The sequence below is a fragment of the Pithys albifrons genome, chromosome 17, assembly GCF_047495875.1.
Source record: "Pithys albifrons albifrons isolate INPA30051 chromosome 17, PitAlb_v1, whole genome shotgun sequence".
Taxonomy (NCBI): domain Eukaryota; kingdom Metazoa; phylum Chordata; class Aves; order Passeriformes; family Thamnophilidae; genus Pithys; species Pithys albifrons.
Genome location: NC_092474.1, coordinates 11,716,440 through 11,731,033, shown reverse-complemented (window position 1 = coordinate 11,731,033; position 14,594 = coordinate 11,716,440). Strand labels below are relative to the sequence as shown.

The following is a 14,594-nucleotide window of genomic DNA, read 5'->3' as shown; positions in this document are numbered from 1 at the left end:
GGGGACCCCCCGGTGGAACAATATGGGGAGAGGGTGGATGTGACAGGAGCGTTTGTGCAAGTGACCGAGAATCTCCTCTCCGTGACACTCAGACTTAGCCACTTCGTTTGCTCAGCAGCCGGAGTCCCCCCGCAGCGTGGGGCTGAGCTGTGGGGCTGCCCCAGCCCCGCTCTGTCGCTGCTCGGGGCGGGCAAGCACCGGCATTCCGGGGTTCGGTTTTAATCGCAGCCGCTGTAAGAGTAAAAAAAAACCGCGCTGAGATCCCGCTCGTTCCTCCCGCCGCGGCAGGGCCGGGGCTGGCGGTGTTCTGGGCAGGGCAGTCCTGATCCCCTCGGCATGAAGTACTGGGGAGCACTGGGAGGGAGGGGGGGGCCGATGGGCGTCTCGTAATTAAATCGTGGTGTTTGCAAAATTTCCAGCGCAGGTTTCTGTGGGAGGAGAGAAATGGGAAAGCAGGGAAAAAAAAAAAAAAAAGAGAGGGACAGAGAAATCTGTATGGAATGTGTGCATAATGAGAGGGGGAAACGAAAAATAGAGCAGCAAAGGATGTGGGGAGAGACAGAGAGAAAGGAAGAAGGAGAGAAAGAATCGAGAAAGAAAAAGAGAAAGAATTGAGAGAAAAAAAAGAAAAGGAGAAAAATAAAAAGGAAAATGGGGAAAACGGGAGGAAAGAAAACAAAAGGAGAAAACAAAACAAAACAAAAAAATCCAAATGAGAAAAACGGTGTGGGGAGCAGTGGGCAGAAGAGGACAAAAAAAAAAAAAAGAAAAAAAAGAAGAAGAAAAACTAGGGGGAAAAAAGAAAAAAGGAGACAAGCGGGGGAAAAACAACGGAAAACAGAGAAATACAGAAAAACAGGAAAAAATATGAAGAAAAAAGAGAACACAAGAAGGAATAAAAAGGAGAAAACCGTCCAAAAAAATTAAGAAAAGCAGAGAGGGGAAGATCGAGGGAGAGAGAACGAAGGCAATAAAAAAGCGGGAGGGGGAGGTGGATGGGCCAGCCGTTCCCGGTGCCCTCAGGGCGAGGAGGTGGCGCGGAATGGGACCGGGGCAGGTTCAGCACCCTGGAGAGCTCCGCCACCACGGCGGGGCGGGACAAGGGAACACGGCGGGACACACGGCGGTGCCAGGGCCAGGCAGGGCTCGGGGGCACGGCGGGACCCGGCCTTGCTCGAGGCCCGGATCCACTCAGGATTCTTTCATCCCGGGGTTTGGCCCTGCCGAAGGCATCGGTGTCAGATTGGTCCTGGCGCGGGACTCGGAGCCCACTCGGGACCCGAATAGGAGGGAGCAGCGTCCCTGCTCAGCTTTGCCCCGCCACTCTTCTCGGCAAACCGCTCCCCTCTTCCCACGGGGCTGGCCCCCCGCCCTTGTCGCCCCCCTTGGCTTCGCGGCACGCGTGGCTGTTCGGCGCTCTCAGACCCCGCGCGTGTCCCCCCCGAGTCGCCCCACGGTGCCCTTTAGCGGGGAGGTGGGAGCGCCGTAACCCGCCCGTAGGTACGGGCCGTGCGCTCCCCCATCTCTATTTCCCAAGCAAATCCAAAGGAGGGGGAAAAGACCCACGGGGGCACATCCTGAGGGGGTCACCCCACGCCCCACCAGCTTTGGAGATCCCGTGTGCGGGGGGTACCAGGGTGTAAGACCCCCATGAGCGCCCTGCTCAGCCCCAACCCCCGACGGGAGCACCGGGGCAAACTCCCTTCCCCTCCCTGCCTCACAAAGAGCACCACAGTCCGCACCTTCAGCCCTGCCCCGCCGTGTGCACCCCCCCGACCCCCCTGCTCCGAGGGCTTCTGCCCCGCCAGGGCGGTCTCCCCACGCACCGGCTCGCTCCGTCCCGCCGCTGCTATGCCGAGCTCCGCGGTTGCCGCCGGCTTTTCTCATGCAGATTCCCTCTTTCACACCTCCCAAACAAAAGCAAACGGGGGCATCGCCTCGCCGTGTCAACACACACGCTCATTAGCGGGGAGGCGGCGGGGGGAGCGGGTGGGAACGGCTCGAGCAGCCCCTCCGGGGGGGCGGTCGCATCGACGGGAGGTTGTAGCAGGCCGGGGATCACCCGAGGAAATTTGGAGCGAGTTCTTTGCCGCATGCCCCTCAAGTCACTAAGTTTCCGAAGGTCTGGGTTTGCCTGTCTCCGCTTCTGTTATCGCAACACACGCTGCTCACAGCCAGGCTTTGCCCACCCGCGACTCGGCATCGTGGGGAGCGGCAGCCACAGGGGCTCCGGGCTGGCTCCGCACAGAGCGGTACCCCGAGCCGAGGGCAGGTTAGCCCCGGGAAGCCGTCGGGGAGGTGGGAATGCGACCCCAGGATCGTGCTGGAGCCAGGAGGGGCTGGGGGGGCAATCAAAGCTTCGCCAATTACCGCTACCCGCGGGGGAAAAAAAAAAAAAAGGACTGATTAAAACGGCAGTGGAGGGGCGGGAGGGCACTGGGGAAAAGTCGAGGAGAGAGGGGATAAGCGGCACCTCGGTCGGCGCTGAGCGCCCCCAGACCCGAGAGAAGCAGCCCCGGCCGGGGTCCCGGGGGATGTCGGGGCGCTCCGGGGGCGCTCCGCACCGAGTTCACACCGACGGGTTTCCGAGCTCCTCGGCCGCCGGCGGTACGAGCTCCTTGCCCCCGCCCGAGATTTTTTTGATGTGCCTTCACCTTTGTTTGGTAATTTTCCTTTTTTTTTTAATTTATTTGTGGTTTGATTTATTTTGCTTTTTTTCCCGTTAAACCGGCTTAACCGAGCCCGGTCCTACGGCCATTCCGCCTCTCCCGGGGCTTCTCCCTGCCGCCGGCATCGCCGTCCGTTTTGTGCCTTTTCTTCCACCGAAACCCCATGCTGGAGCTCGGAGGGAAGGAAAGAAAAAGATCGTTAAAAATAAGAAAACGTGGGGAAACCCGAATTTAAAATCCCCTGGCTGTTCGTTTGCATTTAGACTGCGGTGGAGTTGAGGGGGTTGATTTGTTTGTTTTCTTTTTCACACCCCCCGGTGATTCCATAAACACTGTGGGGAGCAAAGAGCTGGAGCATCCCCTCTCCCCAGCACCTTCCTCGGACCCCTGGAGAGGGATGAGGAGGAGGGGGAGAAGGAGCGATGGGTCGGGGGGGCCCGGCTGGCACCGTGGGGGCTGCGTGGGGCTTTGTGTGCGGGGCGGGGGTGCCGCATTGTTTGCCAGCGGTGTGAACACGCACACTCGCACACACACTCACACTCACCTCGTGTCCCCCCGCCCCAATAAGACGGAAATTTCCATGTCCCAGCTGCCTTCCCCTTTTAACCTTGGTATTAATTTAGGACGGATCTTTTTAAACATCCCTGTAATGCATTCAGACGCTGCTGGAGGTTTATCTTTTTCTTTTTTTTTCCTTTTCTTTTTTTTTTTTATACCGTGGGTTATATTTACACCCAAAACAAAATAATTACACTTTTGTTGGCGAGAGAAAGCTGGTGATTAGACTGTGGCTCTTTGCAGCAAACCCTTTCTCAGTGGTACACCAGGACAATTTTTCACGGCTGGGTGAAATCAGACGCGGGAGGTAATGAATCCTGTGAGCTATTTAAATTTACAATTTGTAACGCAGTCACTCAGAAACGCCTATGGCCCGGCGAGGAGATGCTTGCTGGGTTTGTTTAATGTTAAAACCTGCCCCGTCCCCCCTCTTACCGGGGGAAGGGAAGGGAGCGCGGGGGGAGCAGCCTCGCCCGCCGGCAGCGGCCCCGCGGAGGAGCGCGGAGAGACGCGGAGCCGCCGCCTCCCACCGCGCTCGGGCTCGGCAACCTCGAGCCGGGCAGAGCCGCGAAGCCGATCCCCGCTCCGCGCTCCGATTCCGGCGTGATCGCCGCCTACAACCCCAAAAATAGTTGGAAATAGTTACAAAGTCGGCGGCGGAGCATCCGAACAGATAGATAATTAATTACAAAACACAGGGGGAATATGCAAACCGCGTATTACAAATTCTACAGGGCTTAACTGATTGGAAACAGATTATTATCTTGTTTGTCTTTTGTCTGTTTCACTTATCCCTCTACCGTCTGTTGTGTTGTAAGTTGATACACTTTATTCTTGAAAAGGGATTTTTTTTCCCTTTAATAATATAGTAAATTCCATCAACATCTTGTATAAGCGACGCTGTTTCTCCACGCATTACCCTGTTAAAACACAAAAGGTTTATTAGTTATATATAGGCGGTATTATGGGGCCTGAATTACCATCTGTTACCATGGGGGAATGTGGCTGGGGGGGTTGTTACTTGGGGTTGGTTTTTTCTCTCCTTCCCTTCCCTTTGGATTTATTTATCCCTTGACTTTCAAACGAAAAAGGGAACCGAGAGAGGCCGCGGGGAGCGGGACCCCCCGGCATCTCCCCCCCTGCGCCGCGGCCGCTTCCGAGTAGGGGTCTCCAGCTGGAGGTCCCGGCTCGATGGCGGGGCGGGCTGGGGAAGCACCGGGCGGCCAGGACCGAGGCCACGGGTGTGTGCAAGGCCGTGGGAGCGAGACACGGGGGTTCGTAAGGCCTGAGGAGAGGAGCGGGTGTGCGTGGGCACATGCAAAGATGCCGCTGTGTCGCCTCACGCACCCTTTATGGATTATCCGTACGAACCAGATTATCCATATGATTATCCATAGGAACCCGTTGCGGCGCGGGACGTGGCACACACACACTCCCGCACTCAGTGGGGCAGCCCGAGTCGCCCCCCGCGCCCGCGTTCCTGCGTGGGATGAGCAGCCTGTGGTGCCTGCGAGCGGGGCTCTACCGCGGGCTCACGGCCACGCGTGTGCGTGTGGAGCTGCTCCTGTATGCGGGCACGTTCCTCTGCACAGACCCGCCTGTCGCCGCGGATCTCCATACACTCATCCCGGTGTGTTTAAGGCGTGTGGGTTTTCCTCGCGGTGCGGGACCGGAGTGGGGCCTGCCCGGTGGTCCCGGTGCTCTCCCTGCCCTGTCCACGCTCTCGCGCTGCGCTCCGAACTCGTCCCGAAATCTGTGGAGGCTGCGGCAGGGGAGGTCGCCGCACATCCCCACACAGTCCCGCGGCTCCCAAATCCCCCAGAGGAGCCAGTGGATCCCGCAAACTTGGGCAGTGCCCGACGGGAGCGCGGCCGCGATCGGCCGGTCCGGTCCCTTCTCCTCCTCCTTCCCGTGCCTTCACCTTTCTTGCCCATTTATCCCCTTTTAAACTTCCTGCAGCTTTACTTTCCTTTCTTCTCTCTTCCCTGGATTTTTTCCTTCTCTCTTTGTTGTATTTTTTCACCCCTCCTCTCCCTTGCTTGTTCGCTCTGACGCTTTTCCCTCACGTTTCCTTTTTGGTTTCATTCTTGTCCATTCTCGCTGTTCTTTCTTTCTTTTTATTTCTTTTCTCTGTTTATTTTTCCTCTTTTCGTCTTTTTTCTTCATTTCCCGCAGTTTTATTTCTTGCTTTATTTATTCTTTTGTTCATTTGTTCCTTCTTCTTTTCTTTTGTATTTTCCCTTCCTTTTCTGTTGTTTTCCCTCCTGTTTCTTCTTATTTACTTCCTTTTCTTTTCCGTTTGCATTGATTTCTTTTTCTTCACCCTCCCTTTGTCTTTCATCACCTTTCCTCTTCTCTGTATCTTTTTCCGCAGACATTTTCTCCTTTTCCTTTTGTGCTTTTTCCCTTTATTTCCCTTTTTCTTCTCTTTTCGTTTTTTTTTCCCCCTCGAAGTTCTTTCTGTATTTTCTTATTTCAGTTCTCGCTCTTTCCACAAACATCCCTACCTACGGGCACACATAAAACGTCCTCCACTTCCCGCTGATGCCCTTGTGCCATTGCTGGTTTGTTGGGAATTTGGGGCGGATTTTCTTGGCTCTACCGGGAGCGTTTCCCAGCTCCAGGAGGCTCCGCAGTCGCAGAATGGTTCGGGCCGGAGAGAGGAAAAAATTTCATCTATATATTTTATATACACAAAAATTTAGATTTTAGCTGGAGAAAAAGACGGGGAAGGGGAATGAAGGTCCGGCCTTTACCTGCCCCGCCGCCTTCCTCCTCTTTCCCTCACAGCTGGACCCCAGGGCCATCTCGTCCCCTTCCTAAATCCCCGTGAAACAGAGAGAAAGGCGGCGAGGCCGCCCCCAACACCGACCAGCTGGGAGCTCCAGGTTGGGGCAGCAGCCCCCCGACCCCAGGCTGGATCCCCCCCCCATAACCTCCCCTGTCCCCCTGGCCGGGTCCGGTCCTGCCCCCCGTCCCTCCCGCAGGTCACAGCTCCGCCGCACCTGGAATTAAAGAGAAAACACAGTGTGGGAGGGAGGGAGTAGCGCCCGCTGCCCCCCGGGCCGCCCCCCCGGGGCTGCCTCTAGTCCGTCTCCCCCCGCAGAGCGAGGAAAAGGCGAGGGGGCGGTGAGCCCATGGGACAAAGGCGGGGAGCGGGCGGGGGGGCCGCATACCTCCGAGGGAACTTTTCATCCCGCTACGCTGCGGGAAGGAGCCCCCGACCCCCTCCCCGTCCCCATCAACTCCTCCCCCGCCCAAATCTACCTCCCCTCTTCTTTCCCCCACTTGTTGCTCTCCCAGACAAAAGCATTTTTCCCCCTTGTGCAAAACAAGTATAAACCCCAAAACCAGGTGATGCTGGTCCTCCAGAGCAACTCGGGACCGCTCAACTCCTCCCCGAGCATTCCTTAAAAGGAAATAAACACAAACTGAAGCAAAAATAAAAGGAAAAATTGTGGGACAGCGGTTTTTTGGCGGTGCCCTCCCCGGCCCCCCAGCCAGGTGCGTACTCACTTCGCGGCCCAGGTACAAGCCACCCTCAACAATAGAGGCGCGTTGTTTTTTTCCCTCTGTGCCAAGCACAAGGCTGGAGCCAATTTAGATATGCTATAAATTAAGAGGTTGCCATGGCTACCGCCCTCCCATTGGCCGCATCCCGGGTGACGCGGCCCCCGACGTCACCAAATCTGAATAAGGATGCGCGAATTACTAAGGCGGGGGACAAAGCTGGCGATGGGGACAGCATGAGAGTGGCGGCGCGGCGGCGGCGGAGCACAGCGAGGCACCGGGGCTGCCGGCTGCAGGGGGGGGTTCATGCACCCCTCCCGCCGCGCCCGCTGCCGCAGAGCCCGCCAGCAGCGCGGCCGCCGCTCCGCCGGCTCCCGGGCCGCTCCGCAGGCACCGGAGGGGGATTGGGGGGGGCTTTTAGTATTATTGTTATTATTATTTCTCGGGGGTGGTTTGGATTATTTTTTGGGGGGACATCGTTTTTTCCCTCCCGTCGTCGAGGCTGCGAAGAGAAGAGGGGGAAGAACTTGACAGCCGCCCCGCTCCCCTCCCCTGAATTTTTTGTTATTCCCTCTTCTATATTTTTGTAAGTTTTATTTTATTTCATTTATTTTAATTTTATCTTGATTTAATTTTTATTTTATTTTTATTCTTTTTTATTTTACTTCTTTTCATTTAATTTCGTTTTGTTACATTTTTATTGTATTATTTTTTCCTACAATTTTCTTAGTATTTTATTTTAGTTTATATTATTCCCCTGCTGCTTTTTTTTTTTTGCTTTTTTTCTTTGTTTTTTGTTTTTTTGTTTTGTTTTGCCTCCGCCGTGTGCCGGCGCGGGGCTGGCTTCTCCTTTTGCGCGTCTCCATCCCCCGGCGGAGGTTATGATGGTGCATTGTGCGGGCTGCGAGAGGCCGATTTTGGACCGGTTCCTACTGAACGTCTTGGACAGAGCATGGCACATCAAATGCGTCCAGTGCTGCGAGTGCAAGTGCAACCTGACCGAGAAATGCTTCTCCAGAGAAGGGAAACTCTACTGCAAAAATGACTTTTTCAGGTGAGTCTTCATCCCCCACTCCAACCCCGCCAACTGGCAGCGGAGGGTGCGGAGATTCACAACCCGCCCGGCCTCTGCTGCCTCCCTGGAGTCTCCCCCGGAGCTTTGAGGATGCTCGGCGAGTTCACCTCCCATCCCTCCTGCCGGGGCTCCACACCGAGCCTGTCCCACGGCTCCATGGGGGAGCAGCCCCCCGACCCGGAGATGCCCCGCAGGGGACCCGGCGGCTGCGCTACGGCCGCTGCTGCAGCCTGAGGAGGGGGCAGCGAGGCTGTGCCCCCTCCCCAATCTCCCCATGACGTTCCTCCACGAGCCCCGGGCCCCGCTCCACCGGTGCCGCTGCCCACCCCGTCTCACCAGGCCCCGATGGGCGCCGCGGCGTGTGTCCCCCGTGTGTCCCCCGCTTACGAGGCCCGGTCTGGCGCTCCTCGCCCCCCTCCCGGGACGGCAGGCCCCGGTGAAAACAGTGAACAAAACCTCCCCCACCGTCCCCCCGAGGGGGCCCGCACCTTAAACGCCCCTAATGACCGCGATAAGGTGCCGCTGAGGAAATTAGAGGCCGGGATGGGAAGAGGGGGCAATGACTTATGACTCCTAATGCTCTCACTACATCAACGTCACGGGGAGCAGCGAGGGAGGCAGAAGTTGTGCCGCGGCCGGAGAGGAAAAAGGGGGGACCCTGCTTGGCGCCCCGGGGCCTGGCAGCCCCCCGGGGACCTCGAGGACCCGGCAGCGACAATCCCCGCTCCCGGTTCTGGAGGCAGATTTTTTGTTTCTGTGGGGGTTTTTGTTTGATTTGGGGTTTGGGGCTTTTTTTGTTGTTGTTCTTTTCTTTTTGTTTATTTGCTTTTGGGGGTTTTTGTTGGATTTTTTTTTGTTTTCCTTTGTGTTCTTTTTTTTTTCCTGTTGTCGTTTTGACGGGTTTTGTTTGTGTTTTTGTGGGGGTTTGAGTTTTGTTTTGGTTTTGAGGTTTTGTGGCTTTTTTATCTGTTTGAGTTTAGTTTCTTTTTCTTTTTTTTTTTTACCTTGAAAGATCGTTCCCATCTGATTCGGATTCCCTGGAAATGTTTTGGCTTTTTTTTTTTTTAAGACAGTTCCTGATGGAAAAAAAGCCAACCCACAAAATCAAAAAAACCTCCCAACAACAAATACACAAAAAACACCAAACCGAAACCGCTTCGGAAAGGAAAATCGGAGATTTTCAAAGCGCTATTCCCGACTTGGAAGAATAATTCCCCCTTGGGAAAGCGGGGACGGGCTGGGGACTGAACGCGGCTCTGGGGACCCAGGGCTGCCTTGAGGAGCGCAGCCCTCTCGCTCCGCCGCCCGTTGTTCTGGGTGCGCGCTGCCCCCCGCACCCGCCTCTCCCTTTATCCATCTCCTTGGCTGTGATTTTCTCCCCGGGGCTTTCAGGCCGGAGCCCCCCGTTCCCCTCGCGGGTGACACCGACTGAAACGAAACTCCCCCTCCACGGAGCGCGGAAGGGCCCCCTCGCCACCCTCCCCTCCCCTCCGCCCCTTCTGGGGCCAAACCCGGAGAGGATCCTCATGTGTGTCCCCCGCGCATGGGGACACTCCAAACCCGCGCTCTCCCCGCAGTCCAGCGCCGGGGCTGTGCGTGGATGAAGGCTTTCCTCATCCTCGCCCCAAAGGTGAGAATCGACTGCTCCCCCAAATCTTCCAGGGAGAGTTCTGGAGGATCGGGCTCCCGCAGTGGGATTTGAGGAGGGGTATTCGGTATAGCTCTCACACAGCCCACCGCCTCAGCCCATGGTCGCCGGAGCTCCAGCTCTCGCTTTTTTCCCCCTTCCCAGGAGGTTTGGTACCAAATGCGCCGGCTGCTCCCAAGGGATCTCCCCCAGTGACCTCGTCCGGAAAGCCCGGAATAAAGTCTTTCACCTGAACTGTTTCACCTGCATGGTTTGCAACAAGCAGCTCTCCACGGGCGAGGAACTCTATATCATCGACGAAAACAAATTTGTTTGCAAAGAGGATTATTTGAACTCTCCCAGTTTGAAGGAAGGCAGCCTCAACTCAGGTACGAGCGGCTCAGCCCGCCGCACCGCACCGCCCCTCTGCTGCCGGGACCGGCAGCGCCGCCCGTACCTCCCAGTGGAGGCACCTCCTGGCAGGGAAGGAGGTTTGGATTTGTGGGGTGAGGGGCTGCAGCCCGAGGCCAGCCTGTCTCCCCCGGTAATCGCTGCCACCGGGGCCGGCAGGAGCGGGCAGCGCCGAGCGCGTCGGGCAGAATCCTCGAGCTGCCGGTACCTCCCGGTGGAGGCACCTCCCGGCCGGGAAGGAGGTTTGGATTTGTGGAATGAGGGGCTGCACCCCACAGCCAGTTGATCCCCGAGGGGAGGGAGGGATTTGGGGTGAAACCTTTCAAAACGGGCGGAAGGTTCTGTGACACCGCCATGCGGGATGCGGACACGCGTGGTATGAGCTCCCCCCCGGTGCCTTTTGGCTCCTGCCCCGCACACGGCCCCTAAGGCAGCGGGGATGAGGGGCGGTGGGGAATATCCCTCGGGCTGGCTTGGGAGACCTCACGCCCCGGAGGCCCCGCTGTGAGTGTGCCCGGTCCCGCCGAGCCGTGGGCCTGATCCTTCGCCTCCTTTCACCCAGAGGCAAAGCTCCCATTTGACTTCCTTGGAAGCTGTCTCTGCGTCAGGAGAGCAGGGCCAGGCCCCCTCCTGCTGTCCCAGCCATGCCGGGCGCCCCTGCTCACCCCCCTCCGTGGGCTCTCTCTCCGTCCAGCACCCGGGGCCGGATCCTGCCACGCCAGTCAGTGGGGCCGCTGCTGTGAGCGAGGCGAGTAGAGCTTGGCCTTTGGGGGGTGCTGGCTGCAGGGACCCCGGGGGGGGATCGGTGGCTGGGGGCGAGGGTTGAGCCAGGCTCAAGGCAGTGACTGGGAACCCCCCAAACCCCGACAGGGACCAGCTACATTTTTCCCAGCTGTGCATCCCGCTTCCCAGTGTGAAAGATGCAGGGGAGGGAGAGGGGGAGCATGGGGAGCTGCGGTGGGCCTGGGAGATCGCCCCCTCCCCAGCTCCCCCCGGCTGGCATGACACCGTGCACAGGGCTGGATTGGGCAGCGCTTGCCTGGAGCTCTGTGTGATGTTGAGGAGATAATGCTTTAGGGGTATCGGGGAGCAGAGGCCGTCTGCACCCCTTAAAGCTCTCCAGCACCCCTCACTGCTCTCTAGCACCCCGCAACCCCTCTCCTGGAAAGCAGCTGAGCTGAATGGGCCAGGGAGGGCAAGGAGAGGGGGCTCAATCTCTCCCCTAAGTCATCCGCCCCCCTCCTTTCCTCTCTGGGTCTCCTTTACAGTGTCCTCATGTACAGACAGGAGTTTGTCCCCGGATCTCCAGGACCCCATGCAGGACGACACCAAGGAGACGGACAACTCGACCTCCTCGGACAAGGAGACCACCAACAACGAGAACGAGGAGCAGAATTCGGGCACCAAGCGGAGGGGGCCCCGCACCACCATTAAAGCCAAGCAGCTGGAGACGCTCAAAGCTGCCTTCGCCGCCACCCCTAAACCCACCCGCCACATCCGAGAGCAGCTGGCCCAGGAGACCGGCCTCAACATGAGAGTCATCCAGGTAGGAGAGCCACAGTTCGCCGGGAGGAAGGAGAAGGAGTCCTGGTAGGAGTCCAGATAGTTCAAGTCTGTGAGTGTGTCCCCCAAGGCTGGGGAAGGGGTTGAGACACCGAGATTGTTCCCTCAAGGAATGAGGACAGGCGAACCCCATCTGTGCCTTGCCAGCATCACCCCAGGCCCAGCCCTGCTCCCACCCGATGCTCCCGTGGGTGAGCGGGGATCCCCCACCCTGTACTTTAACACACCCACTCCATGGGAAGGGATGGAAACCATTCCCAAAACGTGAGCCTGCCTGGCTTCCCGTGGGGCCGAGCAGGATCTCCAGCGTGCCAGGAGATGGATGCTCCAGCCTTGTGGAAGCAAGGAGCATCTATTGCTCTCTGCAGGCAGTCGGCACTTTCTTACCGCACTGCCCCTGTGAAGAAAATCCCTGCGGAAATGTAGGGATTAATGGGCTTTAATAGAGGCATTAATAGGGGAGGACTCTCCGGCTTTGCCGGTAGAAGAGCTGAGATTCCCAGCTCCTGGCAGAGAGGAGGAGAAGTCCCGTAGGAGTGTGATGTGCTCGTTCCCCCGAGCTGCCCCATCCCTGGGGGACTGTGACAATAATCCAGACACCCCACCAGGCTGCTGAGGAGTGCGGTTCGGATTAGGCGATGTCCGTGGACAGCCGACCGCATCTCCTTTTTCCCTTTCATTTCCATCCTCACCGCCGGCTGTTCTGACTCCCTGCCTGCTGCCGCAGGTGCTCATCTTCCCGCTTTCCACCTTCCGCCTGCTTCTGCCACCATCCACACGCCTATCCTCTTTCTCCTTCCCCTTTTTCCTCCCTTCTTCCCCCTCTCCATAGGGGAAATTTCTCCCTCCTGTGTTTCCTGGCTGCCCTCTCCTGTGCGGGGACAGATAGGTTGAGGATGTGCATGTAGGAATGCAGCTGAGGGCGAGTGGGGCAGGAATCTAATAAACCTTGTTATTTGGGGAGTACGGAGTCCCCATGCACTTTTTTGGGTATAAGCAGCAGGAAGGGGGATGGAGCGTCAGTGTAATTAAAAATACCCAGACGTTGGAAAACCCAGGTTGGGTGCCAGATTTCCATTTTCCCTGACCAGCCTGCGGGGGGTGGGATGTCCCTGCCCCAAAGGGATTCTTGCTTCCCCACCCTGGTGGACACTGACACCAGCCCGGCCACAGGTCTGGTTCCAGAACCGTCGGTCGAAGGAGCGGCGGATGAAGCAGCTGAGCGCGCTGGGCGCCCGCCGACACGCCTTCTTCCGCAGCCCCCGCAGGATGCGGCCCCTCGGCGGCCGCCTCGACGAGTCCGAAATGCTCGGCTCGACCCCCTACACATACTACGGAGGTGAGGAACCGACCGCGGGGACCCTGCCTTGTGTCTCCCTTCCCCTTTGTCCCTTCAGATCGCGCTTCTCTACGGCCTTTCCACGGTTACTTACCGTCATTCACACACGCGTGCCCACATCCTTGCACACGCAGCCACGTCCACGCACCCCCACGCCCCGCCGGCATTGCGGGGCCCCTCACCCGCGAACAAAGCCCCAGCTGCGGGGCTTTTGTCCCCCTTTCAGGCCGCATTTGTTCCAATTACCTCCCGGGCCCGCAGCATATGGAAGGTCACTGCCGCCCCCGCGCCGCCCCGACGGGACGGGATGGTCGCAGCGGGGCGGCCCCGCGCCTCCCTCTTCCCCCACTCCCCGCAGAGCCCCCCACAAAAGCTGCATTTGCAAAGCCTCCCATCTGATCAGGGGCTGCCCAGGCACCCCTTCCTGACCTGAAGTTACTTTCTAGATCCCTTCCAGGCTGCTTTAACTTACATATAATTTCGCCATTATACGTGTATATGTTTCCCCGGTTTCTGTATATATTTTCCCTATTATATATATTTTCCCCATTGTGTATATATTTTTCCCATTATATATTTTTCTCATTACGTATTTTCCCCATTATATATTTATTTCTCTCCATTTTCTTTATCTATACGTTTTCTCGTTCCCTTTATATATATATGTACATAGATATTATTTTTCTCCATTAATTGAGCAATAAATTGAGCCCTTTTTCACTCCCTCAGCTGTCCCAGCCCCGGATTTCTTGCCCTCCCTCCAGACTGGGTAGAGAGAGAGTGATGGGCACTGCAGCCCCTAGGACAGGTTTATTTCTCTCAGATTAGGCTCAAATTCCCGCCTGGCTCTTTGGGCCCCGCATCCTGGGAGCCAGCAGAGTGTTTTGGACACGGCTGGGCTGGGGACCGGCTGCATTTTGCAAAGCTTTTGGCCCCAGGGGACCAGATCCATCCTTTTTTCCCCTCATTCCCACAGATTACCAAGGTGACTACTACGGACCGGGAGGCAATTATGACTTTTTTCCCCACGGGCCGCCCTCCCAAGCCCAGTCCCCGGCCGACTCCAGCTACCTTCAGAACTCAGGACCTGGCTCCACACCCCTGGGACCCTTGGAGCCCCCCCTAAGCGGACACCACTCCTCAGAAAACCAAAGGTACACGGATATGATCTCACACCCCGACACCCCCAGCCCCGAGCCGGGGATGACCGGCTCGCTGCACCCCATGCCGGGGGAGGTCTTCAGCGGGGGGCCCAGCCCTCCCTTCTCCATGTCCAGCAATAGCGGCTACAGCGGGGCTCTCTCGCACCCCAACCCGGAGCTCAGCGAGGCGGCGGTGTGGTAGGCCTGGCGTGGGCACGCGTGTGTGTGTGCAGGGGGAAAACACCCCCTCGGCCCCCCAGCCCACGCGTGTCCCCCCCCTCGCCCCAGACCAGGGCGCTTCACATCACCACCGTCGTCGGATAAAGAGCCCCCCTCCGGTGCCAAAACACATCCCTGCATCTCCCCCACCCTCCGCATCACTGCACCCCCCGGGACCTTGGGGCTATCCCGCTACCTCCCCCCTCCCGGCACCATCCCCCCAGCGCTTTGGGGGGGGCAATGAATGGTGCCCAGCCCTGAAGACCCCCGTCGGTGTCGGGACCATCTCTTGGACCAAAGCTGAACTCGCCTGGACACAGGTCCCACCGCCCAGGTGGCACCAGGGGAGGAGGGGCTGGGGCAGGGCTCCCCCCTGCTAATTAGCATCCTTTTTAATTATCCCCTGCCACATCAGGGGAGGGGGGGAATGGGGAACAGCTGGAATAACCTCCCCCCTGCCTCTCTCCCTGACCTTATTTTT

At 57.9% G+C, this 14,594-nt stretch overlaps 1 protein-coding gene across 1 annotated transcript; it reads left to right on the top strand.

Moving 5' to 3' along the window:
• The first annotated feature begins 7,618 nt into the window (after positions 1-7,618).
• LHX5 (LIM homeobox 5) lies at positions 7,619-14,096 on the top strand. Its single transcript, XM_071572164.1, has 5 exons — positions 7,619-7,791; positions 9,605-9,828; positions 11,119-11,396; positions 12,587-12,752; positions 13,729-14,096. The coding sequence occupies exons 1-5, from the start codon at positions 7,619-7,621 to the stop codon at positions 14,094-14,096; spliced, it is 1,209 nt and encodes a 402-aa protein (XP_071428265.1).
• Positions 14,097-14,594: the final 498 nt, after the last annotated feature.